Source organism: Seriola dumerili, unplaced genomic scaffold (genome assembly GCF_002260705.1).
Source record: "Seriola dumerili isolate Sdu_G_001 unplaced genomic scaffold, Sdu_1.0 BDQW01000110.1, whole genome shotgun sequence".
Classification (NCBI taxonomy): Eukaryota; Metazoa; Chordata; class Actinopteri; order Carangiformes; family Carangidae; genus Seriola; species Seriola dumerili.
The window spans coordinates 2,571,671-2,586,299 of NW_019174365.1; the positions used below are offsets into that span (position 1 = coordinate 2,571,671).

Below are 14,629 nucleotides of genomic sequence, written 5' to 3' on the forward strand. Positions count from 1 at the left end.
CAACAGAGAGTTTAATACAAAAAATACAGTATATTACCTGGTTATATGGTAATCAGCATTTATATCAAATAATCCATCAAAGGAAATATTACACGTTTCTTAATTCACTAATATCTATTCCTTACATATGGATGAAGCATTTACATTGCTTTAGATATAACCAAATAAATAAATAAATAAATAAATAAATAATATATATGCGTGTGTGTATGTGCAAAAAGAAAATATCTGAAAAAACGAATAAACATGATTACGTTTATAGACCTATAAAGTCTGGAGCACTCCGTGATTTGCATATATGGTAGGTGTTTCTTTGGTGTGTGTTAAGATTTAACTTTGATTTTTTGTTTGTTTGATGTCATCAGTCAGGTCAGATCCCAACAGGTAGGCAGGTCGTGACGTAGCCTCCCACCAGCTAGCCCTCCTCCTCCCCCCATCCCCACCCCCACTGTCCCGCCTGCCTCCCAGCTGCGTCCGCCGCTGTCCTGTCTGTCCGCCCGGTGTCTGCTCCGCCGCTCGGCGCTCTGCCCCGCTCCCACCCCGGACCTGAAGCCTCTGCCTCCTCGTTCACCACCCCGGCTCCCTGAACCCCCCCGCCCTCCTCACCCGGTGAATGCACCAGCGCCGAAAACATGACGGGCATCGCCGCCGCTTCTTTCTTCTCCAATTCCTGCAGGTTCGGGGGCTGCGGTCTCCAGTTTGAGTCTCTCGCCGAGCTCATCGTCCACATCGAGGACAATCACATCGGTGAGTCGGGCCAGAGGGGGAGACGGAGCTAGGCAGCTAGCTGGTGTTAGCTAGCGTTCTAGCTAGTTAGCTAAACGCAGACAGGCTCGGGTTTGCATTCCGCTATTCCTTCTGCTCACTGCCCGTCGAGGGTCGTCGGCGTAGAGTTATTGAGCACCATGAGACTTTATTTCTTTTGAAAAACACTGCTTCCCTGTTAATTAAGTGGTCGCCTTTCTGTTTTATTGTGCTGTAGCTGTGATAATTACCTTTTGCAGCGGTAACTCGACTACGAGGGCCGCGTAGGTCTCATAGGTGTAACTAGCATCCCGACCAGGCAGCGGTTTCACAGCTAACATTGCAGAGGAGTGTGTTTACGTCGCCAGGCCTGATGCAGTGCAGTCGGGGCTTCCCTCACACTGCTTGTGTATTGAGCTGCCGAAAAGTCTGTCGCTTTTGTCACCTCAGGTGTGTCAACTCGTCGAGACATCACCGTCTGCAATGCTTTCCGATTATGTTGGTGTCACTTAATTACCATTGACACTGTATCAGATGAAACCAAGATGCTGCAGACATTCAGCGACATAATTAGATCTTATTCCACATGCACAAGCTTCAACTTGTTGCTTATTAGATTTGCATCTGACAGTAAACCCTCTGATCACCACAATAGTTGGGAATATGAACCTAATGCAAAAGATTTAACCCGTGGCAAAGAAACAAGATAATCAGCAGTGCTTTATTAAATTCATATATTTTATTTAGTGTTACCTGTTTATATTTAGGCTACCAGCTTCACTGAATGTGACAAATAATGTGGTATATCATGAAAAACAAAGTTGATATTAACTTGTAATTAAAATGTCATAGCTGCAGATATAGCTGTTAGATGAGGGCTTAGTAAATAAAATATTAGCAGTGTGTATGACTTGAAGTCATTAGCATTAAGTTTTTTATTTATTCTAATTTTAATTGATTACCACCAAATTACTCAAAAATCAGTTACAACGTTGATGTGGGCTAATCGTTATTTGTGGTGTGTGTACATCATCAGGGGGCTATTTGAAGGGGGCGAGGCGACAGGGTGAGGGGGGTAAAATGGATGCTTCATTGAGCCTGTCTCCATGGCAACTGGCAGTCTCTAAAGGGGTTGGGGGCAGTATATTGGCTGAGCTATTGCACACCTGCTGTCTCACTAACAAAGAGCGCTAACCAAGCAGCCAGCTGTGGTGAGGACACCCAGCGTGTGATGTCACATCACATGTGGTCCGGGACTGATGTGCTGATGCTTAAAAAAGTGGTGAAGTTTTGTTTGACTGTGCTTGTAGGGAAAAGTGGAGCAGGGTGGGTGAATAGGTGAGTGGTGGTGTTGTTGTGGATCACGCTTCATCCTACCATATGCTCCAGGGATCTCTTCCAAATTATTCAAAGAGGGGAGAAATAAAGTCTGCCATTTTATTTATTTATTTATTTATTTTACCCTTCCTACCCTGACAAACACCTGTAGACCACGATGTTTCCCATAACTCATTAGTGAACACATTTTACAGGATCAACACTGACAGAGAGGCAAGGATGGATATTGCTTTCTCAGTCACACAACCCAGACTGCACATCCACTGATATATGCCCCCATCTGGCTCTTAGCTTGACCTTTGACCCCAACCGTCAGCTCAACAGAATGGTGGTTTACTAGTCAGATCACTTGAATTAATGAGTTGCCCTCCTGCTCGCTTTATACTGCGGCTGGTCATCCGCAGTGTCAAGATCACACACAGTCTAATCAATACTGCGCGCAGATCAGTTACCACAGGGATAAGTGTGACAGATGGAGGGGATTGAGGTGAGAGTGTGGGAGATGGGGGGAGGTAGTGGCATTTAGCTTTGACTCCTCTTTGGTTTTGAAGTGGTGCGATGGGGTGTGATCAATAATCAATCAAAAGATAAGCTAATTTGATCCTCCTAGCATCTTCTCATGAGATGTTGGATAAGCTGTTTGAGGATTTGAGGATAACAGATTGCCTTGATTTGTGGTCTGTCCTGCAGTGTGCAAACAGATTACAAAAAAGACGGTGCTACCCATAAATCAGATAATCTAGAGGTGATAACAGGCTTGTGATGGCAGACATAAATAGCAGTAAAAGTGAGTCAGTGGGTCTGAGGTCAGGGTGCAGATATCAGTGTGTGCCTGTGCCAGAAACATTTGGTCATTATCATAGACTGTGCTGCCCTCTTCTGGCAGGACACCCCATGTGCTGCATAGTCTAAAAAAGTCATATTTTGGTTGAGACGTTGGTTTGGCACTGTGTTTATCTCAATTATCTCACCTTGTTACTTATTTGGACTCTTGCCTGATCTGACACAGCACACAATAGCTGGCAGCAAACAGACCAGATGATCCTGTCGTGATCCTTTCCGTGACAAAAAGGGGAAATGTGTGGGTCTTCAGTTCTGACCTCATCCCAGACGATAGGATAGCAGCCCTCCAATAACATGCCCGCACTGTTTATATCACTGCTGAATACAAGAGGAAATGGGTTAGGTGAACTGTGTTTGGTGTGGTGTTTGGTTGTTGTCGAAGGCTTTGTGCTGTGACTCTAGGTAAGGTCTGAGGAATGCAATGATGTCAGGCTTGTTTGCCTGCGTGCGTGGCAGCAGTGCGTTGTGTTCTCACCTGCACAAGCACATACCTGCCTCTTACCTCAACAAATAGGTGCAGGGAGGGAGGAGTGGGAGGTAGATAGAGATTAAAAGTAGGTAAGAGGTTTGAAAGAGAAGGTTAAGAAACGAAAAATATGGGGGCGAGAAGAGGGAAATCCCAAACATCTCAGATTTGTTTGGACAGATTCTTTTTTTTCATCTGGATTTGATTTTATAGCTGGAATCTGAGCCGTGACTTGAGTCAAGCCAGCATTGTGCTGTAATAATGTAGGGTCTGCCTAAGCATGCTGATAATGAACATGCAGTAATTTTAAAAGGCGCAATCACTCAGCCCACAGGGTTAGTTTGGCTGTAGCATTTTATCAGCCCTGGCTCAAAGAAAAGGCAAATGCAAACACAATATGGTGAAGAAGGTGTTAACTGTCTGACATTAACAGAGAGGAAAACCCCTTTCCAGCTGCTATTAGTTTTTTTTAATGAGGATATAAATGCATGACTAAGGAGTTATGAGGTGAATTACCAGAAATGGTCTTTGTGCAGTGTTTGTGTCTTTGATGATGCCAGTAGAGCTGGGTAAGAATTCATCATTTTGTGATGATATGATTTTCAGAGTTGAAATGATTAGTCAATTAATTAATAAGTTGACAGGCAGAAAATTAATTGACAGTTGTCATTTTTAAGCAAATTTTCAAAACTTTCTCTGGTTCCAGCATCTTGAATGTGAATAATTGCTGCTTTTCTTTCTCTTACATGACAGCAAAATGAATATGGACAGCTAGCCAGACGCAACAAGGCATTTGATATCATCATGCGTCATAATATTCTCTTGCAGTTCTCTGTTTGCCAAATCAGCGAGCAAAAATGTAAACATAAATAACTGTTTACAAAGTAGACATAAGAAGAGTTTGGTGTCATGTGTCACAGTTCATTGCTTTGATTTTAAATTAGATTATTTTATATTTTGCGATGCAAGTTGTGTTTATTTTTCTTATGAAGTTATGGGGCAGTTATTTTATCTATAAACTGTCAGAAAATATTGAAAATGGCCACCACTATTTCCTAAAGTCCAAGATGATGTCTTTAAATTTCTTGTTCTATCTCACCGATAGTCTCAAACACAAAAATAAATAAATGCACAGATATACTGTCATGATAATGATTAAAACTTTATATTCCAGCCCCAGATGCCAGCTTGTTTCTCATCCCACTTTCAGAGGTGTGACAGGGGAAGGGGCGTGTGTTTGTGCGTGTGAGAGAGTGTGTTCACCATACTCACTAAATGACCTGTCAGGGTGTAGTGGAGCAATTAGTGGACTGGCATCCTAAAGTGGAAACTACAGCCCTTCTATTTTCACACTACACACACACACACACACACACACAGTCACATGGATCACCTTTCGGAAGTCACAGGGCCCGTGCGGCCAACCAAGCCCCGGGAAGTGTAATTACAGAGAAGTTTGCTTTTTCCCCCACCCATATCCCCCCTGCTCCCTCTCCTCCTCCCCCTCCTCTCCTCTCCCTCCATCCGGTTGCCTGCTGCTCTAGAAACACTTTAAAATGCTCTCTGTGGCTTAATTAGCAGCCTGCAAAACAAGCCATGCATTCTTGGCCTGGTTTCAACACATACACACACACATTCACAGAGCCATACACATGTTCACATGCAGTACATATGGTCACATGCAGACACTGTGTATTCAGCAGGGGGCAGCAATGTGCCGCCAGTGAGAGATGGATGTCTGTGTTGAAATACTTGGAGGGGCTGTTGATTGGTGCTGCTTTTAATGACAGGAATGCTAATTAGGGAGATATTTATAGACCCTGGAGACTCTGCAGTGTCTCAGACCTGCAGCACACATGTACTGAAACACGCAAATATGTGAAAACACACGGAGTAGGTTGTTTAATATAAAGCTTTGGAATTAAATCAGTGAAAGTTGATATCCATTTAGTTTTTTCCGTGTGTGTATGTGTGTGTGTCTGTGTGGAGGTTCCCATCCTGCTCCAGCAGCTAGATCAGCAGCGTGTTAGCTTCCTGTCCTGCTAGGTGAGCGGAAGTCATAAAACCAGTGAACATTTACTGCAGCTCTCTCTGTGCACCTGGCTTACCCTGTTTCCACCAACACCCCACCTCCCCCCCTTCCTCTCTATACACACACACACACACTAACACACACACACACACACACACACACACACACAAAACGACACATTAACTGATCACGAAAATAATCACTAGTTTATGATACCAATCTTGAAATTTGCTGGTCCTCAAAGCAACAACACATCTAAGTTTCTGAGCTTGTTTTAACATTCTAGTGAAACAAGCAGTGAATGCCTCTACCTTTTTGTTCATTTCCATATTACATACCTGATCTACATCAAAAGTTTTACTATTGATTAATCTTCAGATTGAGAGAAATTATTCAGTCCTAAAGATATTCAGTTGACTATCATAAAATGAGGAAAAGCAGCAAATTCCCACATTTGAAAAGGTGGAACAATAAAGATGTTGCTTGAAAAATATTAGAATAGTTTTACAATTAATTTTCTCTTGTTCTAATCGATTAATTGAGTAATCGTTTCAGCTCAGTTAAACACGCTATCTTTCATTTTTTTTCTTGACTGTAAATATCCGGAGAGAGTCAGAGTTATATTAATGTTTAATAATAATTTACATTGTGGTAGATAATTCCCCAGCACTGCTACAAAAAGGCTTCAACTCAAGGACGATGATGGGTGATGTCCCAAGACTTAGCCTTGCCAATGCTGTAGGTCGAGGTGTGTGTGTGTGCGCGCGCGCGCGCGCGTGTATGTGTCTGCATGCAGAGAGCTCTGGTCTCTACATCTGAGCAGCAGGTAGGATTATTAAGTCTCAGCTATAAAAGACTGTCAAAGACCACCTCTGTGGACCACCTCAGGTGTGTGTGTGTGCGTGCCTGCATGCGTGCCTGTCTGCCTGTATTTGTGTTCAGGACTCAGGACTCTGGTCTGTACAGCAGCAACAGCAGCAGTAGTGTGCATTTTTGTCCTGGGTTGTTTTCTTGTTTGCTGCTCTCCTTGGTGTTCTTCTGCACTGTGGGAAGTCTGCATTCTTTTTTAATTATGAGGTGTGAAAGCCTGAAAACCAAAGGGCTGAGAAGACCAGCACGCAAGCACACACACACACACACACACACACACACACACACACACACACACACACACTTGGGATTAGTGGGAGGGAGTGTCCAGGAGTGTGTTGTTAATTGTTGCACAGAGATGATCCAGTTCCTGGATCTAAATTGCAATACATCTGCTAGCCATTACATACACAGCTTCAATTATGCCTACATACACACACACTCTCACACAGACATGGACATGCACGCCATGGCATAAAACTACAAGTTTTTTAGTTAGTATCCTTCTGAATGTTCCCGTGTTGAACACTTGATGGCACCGGTACTTCACAGATGCATCCAGGCGCAGTGTTTTCATGCACACTTGCTCCTGTTTTCCAGGGGGTGGGAAGGTGGGGCTTTGAAGTTAACACTGCTTCCCTCAGGCAGTGGAAGTTGCCTACTGTAGTGTTACTGGCGTAGCAAGTCAACTGGAAAAAGCGTGAGCGTGTGTGTTTTTGAGTAATACACTATGTACATTCATCACAGCCTCCAAGTCACTCTTTCAACCTCAGACAAATTTCCTCTTTGCCACATTCAGTCCCTGCCGATGATTAAGCAGACTTGGGTCACTTAGGGAAAGACACGGAATTACTAAATTAGCGAGGGCTTGGCACTGGTGTAATAATGTGCTGCTTATGAAAGTATTTGAAATGCATCTGAAGCTGCCATGTAGCACAGACTAACACAGAGAAGGCAGTGTGGGAAACATCCAGTAATCTATCAGCCAGTCTGGCAGGAAGAATAGATGTATGAGTCAGATACATACTAAGAGTATTCACACAACATTTTCCCTCCACAGAGAGCAGTGATTAATCTGAATGTCTCTTTCTCTCTCTCTCTCTCTCTCTCTCTCAGACACAGATCCGCGAGTTCTGGAGAAACAGGAGCAACAGCAGCCCACCTATCTGGCCCTAAGCTACATAAACAGGTACACACACATTCACACACACTTAACCCAAAGGTGTCCGTCTATAGAGGGCAGCATTGCTCCACCAGTGAAAGCCTGTTGGTGTGTGTGAGAGTTCATGTGGCTTGCGGGGAGCAGCTCAAAGTTGCTGATGTCTTCCCATAGACACAGCAGTGACTCATCCACAGACCGGCACAGAAAAACCACACAAGACAGTCACTCCTGACTCCCTGCACTGCAAGCGGCTCGACCAAAGGCGGCGCTTCAGGATTACAGCGTGTGTGTTGTTATGCGGTGGTGGTGTCACGTCCCACTTAATGTCCCATTAAATCACTCCAAGATGCAACATTGAGAAAGATAACAGGAAAACATAGAGAGAGAAAGAGAGAGTGAGGTTTGTTTTCTGTGGTAATTGTCCAAGTGGCGAGGTTGTAAATGTCATCTGTATTTACTGAACAATGTTGTGATGACTGTATATTTAAGGGGCAGTTCATTCAGCAGCTGAATTATGTTTTGGTAAAGCTCAGACTTCCCTTTCAAATCAACAGTCTACAGAACAGCCATAATTATAGCAACAAATGACACTATAGAAAGTAACACACACAAACAAGTAGTAGTAAGTATAAAGAATATTACAAACAATAGGGCTTTGTTAAGGCATAATTAAACTTATTTATAACTTGAACCATAATATATTTTACTCACCAAGGAAATTGCTGACTGCATTTTTAAAAAGAGATTAGACAGTTGATCAGGTTTTAAACAAACCTGTATCTTTTTAGGAAAGAAAACAGAGGTGATTGGTAAGATGATTACAGTTTAAAGACTGACTTCTTAGTTTAGTGTTCTTGTAGCAAACTTGCCATAGTTGTGGCAAGTAGGGATTATTGCTAACATCTCAGGTGTGGTCGCTTATTGTTTTACCTCCAAGTGTTTTTGATAACCTGGATACTTTCATGTCCCATCTGACTTCATTGTAGTGACATCTGTCTGTTTCATGATCTCAACAGTATCATAACTGTTAAGGATGGCCAAAACTAAAAAAATAAGACCCAAGCTGAAATAAACCAGAATGGTCCTCTAAGTCATAAACAATAATCAAAGGAAAAATTGAAAGATCAAATGGGAATTTGTGAAATGACATTTGGATATTTAGTGGCTTGGAAGGATGTGATCGTTTGTTTCACCAACATTGCCTCCATTTATAAGTTGACGTCAACATGACTGTCACATGGAAGGTTTGTTGGTGAATAATATTAGATGCAGGGACTAGAGCTTGACTGATAATATGATGATGATGATATTATCTTATTGCAGTATCTTTCAGTAGGCACAGTATTATCATTAAATACGGTAGTTTGTTCACTAGGGAGTATCAACAAATTGATTTTTCAAATGTAAAATGTCCTGATTAGTGTGTTTTTTTTTTTAAAAAAAAGCAAAAACCTAAAGAATCCTCATCAAGAGTGTTTGTTATAGAAAATTATGATCAGCCGATAAATTGTTACCATATTTTTTTGAATTCCCAAATATCAAATGGGCAGAAAAAAAAGTGTCAGTTGGATTATAGGGGGACTCATCACAGATTTTCTGAAAAAACCACATTCGTGCCGTCAGGTTCATGACGGATGCGGCACGCAGGGAGCAGGAGACCATGAAAAAGAAGGCCACGCCCAAACTGTCCCTGTCCATCACGGGTGGGGTGTCCAGGAACAGCACAGCCACGCCTCCTCGCCACACCAGCGGTAACCTGACGCCTCCCGTCACACCCCCCATCACCCCTTCCTCCTCCTTCCGCAGCAGCACACCTACAGGTACGACAGGTGTGTGTGTTGAAATGTGTGTTTGAGAGTAAGACAGATGGATTGCTTTTATGTGTTGAGTGAATGGAGGTGTTGAAACTAATGCAAATGAACCTTACTGGTAGTAACAGAAAAAGCTTAGAGTTACGGTTGTGCCATCGGGAACATATTCATCAAACTCCGGCAGTGCTGATGAACAAACGAAGGAGTTTGTAAGCTAAATGGAATGCAGCTTATTTCATACCTGGTCACTGAGCAGGAAAATTCAAAACATAACTTCAGATAATTTGCCAAGAGCGCACGAGCCAGCTCACCTTTTATTTAGCAATGTAACCTGTAAATAGAAACCACAAATTTTTCACTTTTAACCATAAAAAGCTATTGTGTAATAGCTTGGAAATGTTTCATGCCAGTATTTCCTCAATTTTTTAAATCGTGAGGAAAAATCTTCTTCCAGAGTAGAAAGTGGAAGAGGCTAAAACCCCAACAACTGTCTGCTGCTGCTGTATGTATGTATGTGTGTGTGTTGTTCTGTGTGTTAGATTAGGTGGCTCCTGCAGTGAGCAGACCAGTCAACACTCTGCTAATTACATAGCAGCTGTCACGCTGTGTGTTCGCATGGGGCCGTGTGTTGCACAGCCCAGAAGCAGATGTCCAATTCCAGCCCAAATGGTTCCAAACGTAGCGTTAGGTCTGGGCTTATACACCAGCATGGCTACACATGCACGCACGCACGCAGGCACACACACACACACACACACACAACACAAACACATGCACACGTACACACGCCCTCTTTCAACATGTGCCAGGGTGCCATCCATTTCCTCATGCTGAGGTGCAGCATTTCCTGTGAGATGGTGGGGGGTCAGTAGGCCTTTATGTGTGTTTGTGTGTGTGTGTGTGTGTGTGTGTGTGTGTGTGTGTGTGTGTGTGTGTGTGTGTGTGTGTGTGTGTGTGTGTGCCTGAACATTTCAGTGATGTGTCATGTGGATGCTGTTGTGTGTGTGTGTGTGTGTGTGTGTGTGTGTGTGTGTGTGTGTGTGTGTGTGTGTGTGTGTGTGTGTGTGTGTGTGTGTGTGCATGCATGTGAGTGGAAAATGTTCTGCACTTAGCAAAGCACTTTTTCCAGGCTGAGCAATGGGGATCACTCCCACTTAATGATCTCTTTCTCAGTGCCAATCCCTGTGTTTTGACTCACAGACACACACACACACACATACACACACACACACACACACACACACACACACACACACACACACACACACACACACACACACACACACACAGAAGCAGATACACACATGCAAACCACTGCTGTTTTGTCTGAGCAGTGCTTTCATTTACAAGTGGACCGCTAATCCATCAAAGTAGGAGCAGGATACAGAGAGATGTATTAATAAACAGTCATATATCATTTCCATTTGGTAAAGTCCCAGGGCATTTTGTCCTTTTGGGTAAAAACTCACACATATTTCATCCGAGGATGACTAGATAGTTTTGTTCTGCATCCTCTATGTGTCTCCAGGCAGTGAGTATGATGAGGAGGAGGTAGACTACGAGGAGTCGGACAGTGACGAGTCGTGGACCACAGAAAGCGCCATCAGCTCCGAGTCAATCCTCAGCTCCATGTGCATGAACGGAGGAGAGGAGAAACCGTTCGCCTGTCCCGTCCCTGGTTGTAAGAAGAGATACAAGGTAAGGCTACACCAGAGGACAGAGACAAAAGTCACAGCCACAGGACACACTGGAGATTTTGTCTTAGTATCACATGGCTGGACATAATGCTTGAAAAAGCATGTTATAAATCCAGAATAATGATTGGAAGCTGTGATAAATATATCACGACAAATTTGTTTTGGTTGAATTTATGTACAACTGTTCACAAAAGCCTCTTTCAGCTTGTCGTGCCTGCTCTTTAACTAATGGACAGTGTGGGAATGTTGCCCTTTAATACCCTTTTCAAATTAAAACAGTGACGTGGAATAAAGCCACATTTATTAGTGATCTGAATGAGCCCACATATGTTACCTAACGTGGTTTACCCACCGTGCCTCTCTCCATGGTCTGACATTGTTTAGCTTTGATACAACAAGACTAAGAGTCTACAGCCATACTAGCAGCTTTGAGACGCTCTACCAAGGCACAGATCACAGATATCAACCTCATGGTGGCGCCAGAGGAAAAGTCAGGGTATCACCAAAGTCATAAGGACACAGTGTCCTGGAGCGACAGACGTCAGTAGAATATTTCATGGCAATTGATTGAGTAGATTTTGAGATCTTTCAGTCTGGACCAAAGCGGTGGATTGAACAACAGACCAACATCATCATCCTTACAGCTACACTGCTAATGTGGCCAATGTGGCTAAGAAAGGTTTTTGTGATAACTTAAGAGTTACTATAGAATGCTTATCAACGTATTATCCCAAAACAAAATAAATAGCATAGATTTTTCTCTTGTCTTGTCTCAGGTCCTTGAACATGATGTATGTTGAATGTGACTTGATGTTTATTATTATTCAAAAGGAGACAGAAGAAAAAGCTTCAAAAAGTTCCACAAACGTGCAAATGTGCAAACACTGCAGTGAAACTTTTAATGCATTTTTAATGCATTTAAGAAGTGGTGAACTCTGTTAAGCAAATATGCAAATGGAAATGTCCCGGACTTGATTGCAGGACTGGGATTGGAGGACTGGGATTGCGTCTGTCTGTCTGTCCCAGTTTGTGTCTGCATTAAACCATTAAACCACTTAGAGACAGTGCTTTGGGGTCTAACATGATGGAACAGTTTATGAATTGGTCTCTAGGATCAATTCAAGAACAGTCTCTAAGAACAAATTGTGGATTTTGCATGAGGTTAATGGTCTACCTAATGGGCATAATAAACTACAGGTTGACAGTAGTCTTTTACTCAAATTGTTGATTGATCTTGTGTGTAGTATGCATGTATCCTTTATTGAATATTATTATAGTGAATTGTATGGAACTGTAACCATAACCAGACTGCATCCATGTTCAATACTGCATGTTAAACAAGGGGTTTGACATGCAACACGATTTAATAGAAAGTGGTAAATGTAACCCTTTGTAACACCCTTCCTTGTCTATCTCCGTATCCCTCTTCTCCCCGTTCCCATCTCAATAGAATGTGAATGGCATCAAGTACCACGCCAAGAACGGCCACCGCACGCAGATCCGTGTGAGGAAACCTTTCAAGTGTCGCTGTGGCAAGAGCTACAAGACCTCGCAGGGGCTGAGACACCACACCATCAACTTCCACCCACCTGTCTCCACCGAAATCCTGCGCAAGATTCAAGGCTAGAGACTGTGATCACGCCAGTCAACTGCCCCAAACATAGCCCTGTTCTATCCTGACTTTTCCTTACCCAACCCTTTTTATACCCATCCCATACACTAAAGGATCAAGTGCATGCTTTAAGTTGTTTTTATTATTTTTATTTTATTTTTTTCATCTTTTTGTTGGTTTGTGTTACATTATTTTTTCTATCCATGTTATATCACTTGTATTTTTGAAAAAAAAAAAGTATCTTTGTAGTATTTTTATTGTACATTTGCACATTCGTATATGCTATCACGTTATTTTTTTTCTATTGTTTGACTTACATAAGGTGCTAACTGTAAAAAACAACAGAAAGAAAAGACAAAAAAAACAAATGGAAGAAGAGAGAGGAAACGTAAAGGGAGAAAGTGAAACAGGAAGTGCAACCAAGCCCTGCCCCCATTTTCCCACTCGTCTGTGAGGGATGAAGTTGAGTTTAGTGCTGATCTGAGCTCAGTTGTTCTTACACTCCTCTGTGAGATGCAGTCTGCCGAGCTTAGGTCTGTGCCTTTACAGCAACTTGTGGGGGTTTAAGTGCGAGAGTTAAGTTATACTTTATATAGATATATTGATATATATAAACAATAGACAGATATGTATGTGTACATAAAAATATATAAGTATTCATGAGCATATACATAAATAGTTACACTTTATTTTCAAGCTTTATTTTATATATTTTGTCAGTGTTTTAGATAGTGTTTTTTTTCCAATGTATCAGTAAGTGTTCCTTTCATCCCTTATTCGCTGAGACGGCCAGTTTTTGTCACCTCAGAGGGCAAAGGTCAAACAGCTGGCTGACTTTACGTTTTCTCTCACACATCCTAGAGATTAGGAGCTAATACGCCTTTCAGTTTGACACACTCTGAATGCGATATTTCACTGTTGATCAGGAAGAGAGCGTATTTGTACAAAGGCCAGGCCAATAATCCACACCTTAAACATTTCATCCCCACAGAAAGCCATCCATGTATTTCATATCTCCAGTGTTTCCTCATTCAGAGTGCCAGAGCTGTATTCAAGAGACTTAGCCTTGAAATCAGGTTAAGCATCATAATGTATTCCAGTTGCCAATATCTTTGTTGTTTTTTGTTTTTTCCATGATCGTTGCCATCAGCTCTCCACTGCCAAACATTGACCATACCATGTGCCTGATGAGGGGGGAAAGGGAAGGGAGGTGGGTGGAGTGGGTGGTTGTGCGAGGGAGGGAGGGAGGGAGGGAGGGAGGGAGTTGTAATCGTTTCAACCAGGAGGTTGCCTAACGTGTGGCAATGGTTTTCTTGTTCGTCGCGCCTCCAAAATGTGCGGATGAGTGGATGTACGTCGGCGGAATGTCTTCGCGCATGCTTTCTGTGTCGTTACGCGAGAAACAATGTGTGAAAGAAGAGGGTGGGTTTGTATTTGAAAGAGATTACCACCTACAACCTGTCATTTGTGTGTGTTGTAGACAACAACATTCCAGTTCATTGTACGCATGGATGTGTGTGATGTGTATGAGTGCTGTGTGCGTGCGTGTGTGTGTGTGTGTGTTTTTTCAGCAGTATCCAAGTCATCAGCCTATAGTTACTGTTAGAGTTACTGTGTTCAGTGTGTTTCAGTGCCAGGCCGCTGGTTCGACTCCTGTGGAGCAGGATGGTCGGCTTGCTGGCTGGCCGGCTGGTAGCGTTGCGTCATGTAGTGTTTTTGCCCCTGACTGGGATTTGATCATTCATTGCCTCTAGAAAAACAAGAGTGGTGCAGTGCAGCGCCGCGTGCCAAGACACATGACATCATGTCCCTCATCACGCACAAAGTTTGAGCAGAAAGCTCAAAGTGTGAGCTTCTTCTCTTCTTTTCATTCGATGGGTACCGTGGCCCTCTGACATGCACACACCCTCCTGTCCTCCTAGCTGCTGTTGCCATGGAAACCACTGGGTATGCATGGCAAGGAGACCTTTGTTTGTTCTCTTCTCAAGACTTAATTTTTCATTGTCTTTACAAAGCAGGTACCAGAAACGACATTAAAGAAACAGTTGTTCCAT

The 14,629-nt window shown here is 42.8% G+C and overlaps 1 protein-coding gene across 1 annotated transcript; it reads left to right on the forward strand.

Moving 5' to 3' along the window:
* Nucleotides 1-481: 481 nt before the first annotated feature.
* On the forward strand, nt 482-13,756 carry LOC111223393 (juxtaposed with another zinc finger protein 1-like). The gene is made up of 5 exons (XM_022747515.1): nt 482-747; nt 7,410-7,482; nt 9,079-9,275; nt 10,795-10,964; nt 12,414-13,756. Exons 1-5 carry the CDS (start codon nt 633-635, stop codon nt 12,588-12,590), a joined length of 732 nt encoding a protein of 243 aa, XP_022603236.1. The 5' UTR covers nt 482-632; the 3' UTR covers nt 12,591-13,756.
* Nucleotides 13,757-14,629: the final 873 nt, after the last annotated feature.